This window comes from Phoenix dactylifera, chromosome 7 (assembly GCF_051530095.1).
Source record: "Phoenix dactylifera cultivar Ajwa chromosome 7, Ajwa_hap1_PhDact_Kaust_v1.1, whole genome shotgun sequence".
Taxonomy (NCBI): domain Eukaryota; kingdom Viridiplantae; phylum Streptophyta; class Magnoliopsida; order Arecales; family Arecaceae; genus Phoenix; species Phoenix dactylifera.
The window spans coordinates 29,958,961-29,967,481 of record NC_143196.1 but is presented as its reverse complement, the minus strand read 5'-3'; the positions used below and the strand labels follow the sequence as shown (position 1 = coordinate 29,967,481).

Genomic DNA, 8,521 nt, shown 5'->3' with positions numbered 1-8,521 from the left:
TGCTGATGATGCATCCCATTCAGAGTTCAATAAGTAACAAAATCTGAGATTTATAATGTCAATATGTCACAAATTTCCCTTATATTTGTGAAAGAAACCATGCTAACAGGAAAGGACATGGTTTATGTGATGAAAGCCAGTATTATATCCATAAGATCCGGCAGCAGGTAAACTATGTTTGCAAGAACTAAGAAGAAAATAACTATAACATGGAGGACTCTTTTATCCCACAATGCTAAGAGGATTATGAAAAGATAATACAAAGATGAGCATTAATTCAAGCAGGGCAGAATATAATCATGATGCTCAACTCTTAACTTAATCATCTAAGATGATGATAAGTGATTCAGCTTGACAGCCATAGACAGTATGCAGTTTAGTAAATTGGAGAGCTTAAAGGCTAAGGCCTCATCAAAGAGTGGTTAGTAGGTTGGATGCAAACATATTGAAAATTATGGTGGCAATAGGTTTAACTGGGAGTCTCCACCCTTTTCCTTGTGTTGGAACCGCAATCTTTCATGACTTTGTTATCCCTTTCCTGCTTCTCTTGTGCTTGATATTTTGCTTTAATGACTGTTGCTGCTGTGAATGAAAGCTCCATAGGCAGGGTGGTATGGGCAGACTGCTTTCAGTGCCCTGTAGCTCTCCTGTTGTTTCCTCTGTTTTACTTACCCTTTCTTTGTATCATCTCTAATATTTCTGATATATTCCTAATGATTGGTGGTGGCTTGTCAAATTGCAAAATCTGCTATATTTGAGATGGCAAGAGCTCAAACTTGTATTGCAAACCCAACCACCCCCAAAACCACCCAAAATAATAATATAATAAAAAATAAAAAAATCCTTTTTCTTATTAGGTGCACCTTTGTCCAGCTTAAAATACTTCTTTTTCACTCTTTTTTATGTCTCTGTATGGCTTTTTACATGTGTGCATGCACACAAACACATATCTTCAAATATATGGAGGAATATTTCTATAAAAAAAATATATAGAGTCATAAACTACACATGGCATCTGTCAGGTTCAAACCCAAATTACAAAGCTCCCTCTCTCTCTTTCTTTCTTCTTTTTTTCTTTCTTTTTTTCAACTTTCTCATGCTAGTGCAATCCAAGAAATCCCTTGAATCATAATGTATCATTTTAGCAGCAAATCAAACATGTGAACCATGCATATCAGTAGGACCACTTAACATTTTTCAGTGGAATAGTACTATGAATGATTGATCATGGCAATGATGGGATTCTTATGAGTGCTGTTATGAAGTGCCATGCACTATATTTGCCAAGATTTTTTAATACTAGCACTATAAAAAAAACCTGGCATATGCGTCAGCCCATTTAGTCGGCATCGCCACTGCCGGGTGCAGACCGTTGTAGACAGGCTAAAAACGATCATCTGATTGATATGCTCTTCTGATAATGATTCATAAACAAACTTCTGACTTTCAATGATGGATCACTGGTTTGTTAGGATGGACATTGACTTGGAAATACAAGAATATGGAGAAGTAGCACATGTTGATGCTAGATTCTCATCAAAATTATGTGTGTATAAGGAAGCTTCCTTTTAAAAATTTTAATGGATTTTACTGTAGAATTCCAAAAGCAGCTATCTTTGAACCGATAAGCTCAGTGGGAGAGATCTTGGTAAGACAAAAAGACATCAAGGACAGCTCGGAAATAGTTGATGGTGAGAATTTTGAATAAGGAGATTGGAGGAACTTTGCAGGTACTTCTTCTTTGCAACTTGTCTAACCCTTCTTACAGGACACGTTGCAATTGTAGAACAGTCCTTCTTCGATTCAAACCCGATCTCAAAAGGTTCTAGAGTTAAATTTGGATATAAGGATGTCCTTCCAATTAAATAGTATAATAATTAAAGAGGATCTAAGGGTTTTGAGATATTAATCATAAAACCTCCATCAATGAAAGATGATGTGATTGTTGCTAAACCTATATTGTTGCTAACCCTTTATTTTTTTTTCAGTATATTTTTTTCATGGAATTTCAACATATATATATATTTTTAATTTTACACCCTTGCCACGTTAGCATTACATTGATTATGCCATGAAAAGATTGTTCCATGGCTTTTTTACTTCAAGTTAATAAATAAATTACAAATATGCTGAGGCACACGCTCCCAACAGTTCATGTTCGACGTTGGCTTAGCACCTGGCGATTGGTTAACCTTGAAACAATTTAATATTAAATACATGAAATGATTAATTTGGTGATGGAATGATTTAGATCATAGTCAACAGAGAGAGACTCAGTGGGTTAGCGGGGAGAAAATGTTTAATTCCCATGTTTCTGAAAGGTAGTTTTCATTTTTTAAGTCAGGCTTTTTATGTTCTAGTTATTTAAGCACATTTACTAGCTTTACGGTTAGAGTGCATTTGTGACCGCGACCAAAATCAGAATTGAAATTAGAATAGATTGGAATGGAATCAAAATAGCCATATCTTTTAGCATGTTTAATTAGTGATCATAATTAGAATCGGAATCGAAATTGAATTTGAATACTAGGAGAAAATAGGAATTAGGTTTTGGAGGATTGGGACAGTTCATGTTCTCCTAAACTTAGAATGGCTCAACTAAACAATTGAAATGGGAGTCACTTATTTCCATTTCTATTCCAGAGTCCAACTCTTCTCTAACCAGACATGCCTTTAGTATATCCACTAACCCCACCATCTTCCTACCACCGTCGCACTTAATTGGGCCAAAATTAGATTTGGAATTGGAATAGATTGGAATGGAATCAAAATAGCCATATCTCTTAGCATGTTTAATTCATGATCAGAATTGGAATCGAAATCGAAATTGAATTTGAATAGCAGAAGAGAGTAGGAATTAGGTTTTGGGGGATTAGGATATTTCATATCCTCCTAAAATTGGAATGCCTCAACTAAACAACTGGAATGAGAGTCACTTATTTCCATTCTTATTTCAGATTCCAACTCTCCTCCAACCAAATATGCCTTTAGTATATCCACTAACCCCACCATCTTCCCACCACCGTCGCACTTAATTGGGCCTTCAATTCATTTAGGCCCGAATGGCCTATGAGCCCAGTCATTAAACATACACTACCAACCAACAAAAAGAGACCCATTCACTCTCAAACACTTGAGAATTTCTGGCCCAAAAAAAAGGGTGTTCTTATGGTCAACATTCATATATGGTAACAAATTAGAGAGGCTTGTATTATGTTTCTCATCTCCTCCCTCCTATCATCTATTCCACCATGCTTGTATGATTATTTAAATTTGAGAGGCTCTGTAGATCCCAACCTACCTCATACATAAATGGACCTGGCATATCTCCAATAATGAGTAGTGATCCGAATAAAATTATCACTATTGTTATACCATTAACCATTATTTGACATTGCAAAATCGTTATAGTGGTCAATATTTTAATAGTAAGTACTCTAAAAACATGCAGCTTAAGGCAGATAATGATCAATCTAACTGTTTTAATGGTTACAAATGATTTTGATAAGGGTCCAGCATAATGAAATAACACCACTGTTAATATCTTGATCCAAACAGCAAACCCCCCTACAAAACGTTTACTCCAATGGAATTAAATTTTCTTTTCTTTTATTTTTGGTGAAATACCTATGGATAGTTATACTACAGCAAATGTGAGTTTTTCCGACGCTAGAGGGAAGCGTTGGAAAAGTTTGGCTCAGCGCCAACCTTTGTCGACGCTTCCACCTAGCGTCGGTAAAGCTCCAGAAACGACGACGCTTTAAAGCGTCGTTAAAAAACATAAAATCCTTCCAACCGCTCGCCCGGCTCCTCTCCTTATCCCCTCTCGGTCGATGTCGTAGCTGCGCGCTGACATCAAACTGATCTCACCTCCATCTCGAGCCCCGATCGGTGATCGAAGATTCCGCTTCCCCGCCGCCGTCGACCTTGCTCTCGTCTAAGGTAAGCCTCCTCCTCCTCTTCCTCCTCCTCTTTGTTTTCTTCTTGTTTTTAACGCTTGCCCGGCCCGCTCTCCTCCTCCCTACTCTCCAGCGCCGAGCGACCGCGCATCCGCAACCTCTTCTCCTCCTCCCTCCTCTGCGGCGCTGACCGAGAGAGCTCTAGAGGTATTATGTTCTTCTCCTTTTTCGATTCCCATCTTCTCTCCTTCCTCAATTGAGGCGTCGAAGTGAGCTTAGCAACCCTAAGCGAGCTTTGTTCTGGCACATGGTTGGAGGATGGTTGGCTATGGCGGTCGCCTATGGAGTTCTTGGACTCTTTGGGCTTGTTTTCAAGATGCATATATCTCCTCAACTTAGGTTGCTTTTTGCTTAAGGAATTTAGATTCCCATATATGCTTGGCGAAGTTTATATTCTTAGGTTTGATTCTCCTAGAAGTGGATGGGGGAAAGCTGTACTTGAATTTTGGCATCTTTTGTTAGCTTTGTTTAGATACACAAAATGGCTCTAAATGGGCACATGGAGGTGTATTCTGTTTTGCATCTATACTTTCATTTGTATAATTAACTGGGGTTTGTTATGGTTGCATTGTTGGGCACAGTCTTCATTTGATTAGGTCCTCCCACAACAACAATTAATACTTTTTTAAGGTATATGCTGTGTCAACTAGAGCAATGTCCACTAACCAAGATAGCCACTTCTTGTTTGTGCCAATTATATATTATAAAGCAAACCAAATTTTCTACGAGTGAGGAGAAAGAACCTTTCATTTTTTTGTTTAAAAGCATAGAAAATTTGAGGCCTTAAAATCTCTGATCATATAAGCAAAATTTGCTTTTCAATTCCATGTTTTCTATTTAGTTTGTTACAGGTCATCTCCATAAATATCAGCAAAAGGACAGAACATCCAAGAAAAGATCAAAGGAAAACTTAATTATTGATTTTACATTTGTATGTCCTGTCAATTGTAAAGTCACAATGCTTGGTAGTAGTTAATTGCTCTTGTAAAATTGTCATGGTTCCTCGTCACAAGCTCTTGTTTATTGATTTTTAAGCTGTGGGTTGGGATTATAGGAATGCATTGGAATGAGGTAGATGCTTTCATAGCATTTCCAATTCAAAGTCGATATTTTCTGGATATTAGACAGACTAACTCACTTCAGACTTATGGTGGAAGTAGTTGCTCTGTTAGAGTCATGCTTGAGACACCTTATTAGATGCTTTCTGTATGCTAGCTTCAATTATCAAATTCAGCATCTGAATAAAAGCTTCCACCATGAGTTATGTGACATAAAGCAAATCTTTCTGAATGCTAGCTTCCACCATGAGTTATGTATTCCACTATGGCTTAGTTTCCCTTTTTTTTATTTTTTTTAATAGTTGTTTGAAAAGATTATTTAAAATAGCCTACAGGATAATTTGATTTACAGTTTATATATTAATTCTCTTACAATCTAATTATTTTAAATCATTTATCTTTAATGGACTTCTTATTTTATAGATAGACTGGAGAGAGTGAGGAGAACACGAGGGCCCACTCAACCGTTATAATCGCTAGCTATTATTGCTCATCGCTCGTATAATGGAATTTTGGACTATAACAGTCAACTAACAGCCCTGTTCATTGATCTTGTTTTTTTTCTTTTCTTACTTAGACTGTATAGAAATTGTTGTTTTGATTGAATAAATACAAAAATATTAAATAATGTTTAATAGTAGCTAAACTAATAATTGTCATCCACGTCGCACATAGGCTATATATAACGATCCTCGAAGCCATTACAATAATTTTAGAGGATGGCACAAATGAGACAACCTAAGGATATTGGTGTAACTCAAGAGAGAATCAATGGATGTATTCATACTAGATGGATATATATATATAAGCCATCTATTTGATCCAACAAAAAAAAGAATGATATTGATATACATGGGAGGAATATTACTTTGGATATTTACTAATTGCGAAGCCAGTATGAAGCAACCTAAAGTATTTCCCTGCGTAAAGTCTTCCTCGCATCACGCTCAACGACTGACGTGGGCCCGTCCTTAAACGGCTTCCACTGGCGCCGTGGTCCAAGTCACGGCGTATGGAAAATTAGAAACCGATCGAAGAAAAGTAACTCCTCTTATTAAATTGGAAAACGTGGACGAACTTAATAGACCGAGAAAAACCACCAAAGAACTTCACAGAGACGACCACAAGGGATCAAATAATAAAATCTTACTTTGACTAGATCTTTCAGATAGACCATATGAGGCCATGCTAGCCGGCTTGGTGGACTTGAACTCAACCAAGACACCCCTCGCCCAAGTATAAATAGCTCCAATCCATTGCTTTGTAGAAGTACTAGAGGGGGCAGTTCTCCCAAAACCCAAGCACAACAGAAAGAGAGGAAACTTTTCTCTCTCCTTTTGGCAGCAGTCTGGGCTTTGGTTGGTAACCTTGGTGCCTCTTTGCTCACATCCTTAGGAACATATAGTATCTGTTTGTCTCTGTTGAATTGAAGCCTCAAACCCCGTCCAGATAGTTGTAATTAGAATTAATCTGTTCCCAACCTAGTACTTATACCATGGCTTTTGGAGTATCAGATGAGTTGTTGAGCACTTTTATCCCGATCGTAGTTTATTGGATATACTCTGGAGTCTGTGTGTTGTTTAGTTCCTTGGAGGAGTACCGGTTGCACCCAAAGGGTGAAGAAGACACCAAGAATATCGTCTCCAAATGGACTGTTGTCAAAGGTGTTCTCGTCCAGCAAGCATTCCAAGTTGCCATCTCCCTCATCTTGTTCACTGTAAACCCCTCCTTATAACAAATTACTACATCTTCCATTATCTCTTGGATTAAACTCAGCTAATAGTATTGATTTACCACTAATATAATTATCATGAAATTAATGCAGGTGATCGATAGTGGCAGCGAAGCCGCCGCAGAGTCTCAACCTTCTCTCTTCGTGATAGCAATGCAATTCTTGGTTGCGATGTTTGTCGTCGACACATGGCAGTACTTCATGCACCGATACATGCACATGAACAAGTTCTTGTACAAGCACATCCACTCGAAGCACCACCGGTTAATCGTCCCTTACTCCTATGGAGCCCTTTACAACCACCCACTGGAAGGCCTTCTTCTTGATACCACCGGGGGCGCCCTCTCCTTCCTCATCTCTGGGATGACACCCCGGACGAGTATTTTCTTCTTCTCTTTTGCCACCATCAAGAGCATAAATGACCACTGCGGTCTGTGGCTCCCTGGGAATCCTCTCAACATGTTCTTCGACAACAACAGTGCCTACCACGACATCCACCACCAGCTCTATGGAAACAAGTATAACTTCTCGCAGCCGTTCTTTGTTGTCTGGGACAGAATTCTGGGGACGTACATGCCTTACTCTCTTGAAAAGAGAAAGGAAGGAGGGCTTGAAGCTAGGATCATAAAGGATTGAGGCCTATTTACCATGGTATAATTAATGTGGTTGTGCTTTCTCTAATTATTCGTGAAGAGGATTTGTACCCCGGCCCAAGTCTGTAATATTCTTATAATTCCTAGTGCGAAATAAAAGTCATGAATACAACAAAGCTTGTTTGACAGAAAACAGCTTGATGTAATGATCTTATAGAGATATATATATATATATATATATATATATATATATATATATATATATATATATATTTGGAGAAACAGAAATAATAGTAAGGTTGACCAAAGTGCAGTTTATGGCATTGGAGCCTCTTTCATGTTTGATGGACTGTTTACGGAAGGAGTGTTCACATTGAGATGTGTGAGACAATGTGAAAGCGAAATATGGTTACGGGTTGTGTTGATTGTTTTGTTTTGTTTTTTTGAGAAATATTATCTTAACTGGTTGGACGATGAAGACGACTTAAGCTTTCCATTAAGAAACGACAGTTAAGACTTTTTAAATTGTCAATGAAGTTTTAAGAAACTATCTTTTGGCCGATTAGGCGCACACCTGCATTTTTTGATCTTAGATCGAATAGCCGTCAAATTTGAATATAGCACTCCACAGTATTTCTTTGAAACACCAAAAAAAAAGAAAAAAGGGACAAAAAGGAATAGATCAAACTTGAAAACCAGTGCAAGCTAGTATTGCATAGATTGGAATAGAATTACCAGCAAAATTAGGAAAGCATTCAACACATTGCAAAAATAGTTGTCATGATATTTTAGCCGATAATCATTACCTAGCATCAAACATCATGAGCTTCACAATCTAGGTGGAGATTGATTCAATTGGGGAGAAGTAAGATTTTTTTTAACCTGCTCAATTCAAATCTCTCAAAAAAAACTAGAAGAAGATAGAATTGGAAAAGTATAGCTTAAGTTCCTTTCCTTTGATTGATTATTTGTCGTCCTCCTAAACTGTGGTACTTAGTTCCTATTTATAATACTAGTGAGATACCCTTTTTTACAGTTTTAGTTAGATTCCGCTCCTAGTTCAAATATGATTAGGTATCCTAAAATAAATGTAACTAATAGAAATATTCTAGAAAATGCTAAAATTTAAAAATATTCTAAAAAAGCTAAAATTTTTGAGTAGATAGATCTCGACTTCTA

At 37.4% G+C, this 8,521-nt stretch overlaps 1 protein-coding gene across 1 annotated transcript; it reads left to right on the top strand.

The window, feature by feature from the left end:
• The first annotated feature begins 6,266 nt into the window (after positions 1-6,266).
• LOC103703673 (sphinganine C4-monooxygenase 1-like) lies at positions 6,267-7,595 on the top strand. The gene is made up of 2 exons (XM_008786603.6): positions 6,267-6,734; positions 6,843-7,595. Exons 1-2 carry the CDS (start codon positions 6,513-6,515, stop codon positions 7,383-7,385), a joined length of 765 nt encoding a protein of 254 aa, XP_008784825.1. The 5' UTR covers positions 6,267-6,512; the 3' UTR covers positions 7,386-7,595.
• Positions 7,596-8,521: the final 926 nt, after the last annotated feature.

Excerpts from the sequence above, each read along its gene's own strand:
- LOC103703673 (XM_008786603.6), top strand. The coding sequence starts at position 6,513 with ATGGCTTTTGGAGTATCAGATGAGTTGTTGAGCACTTTTATCCCGATC. Across the intron at positions 6,735-6,842 it reads TCTCCCTCATCTTGTTCACT|GTGATCGATAGTGGCAGCGA; the intron begins GTAAACCCCTCC and ends AAATTAATGCAG.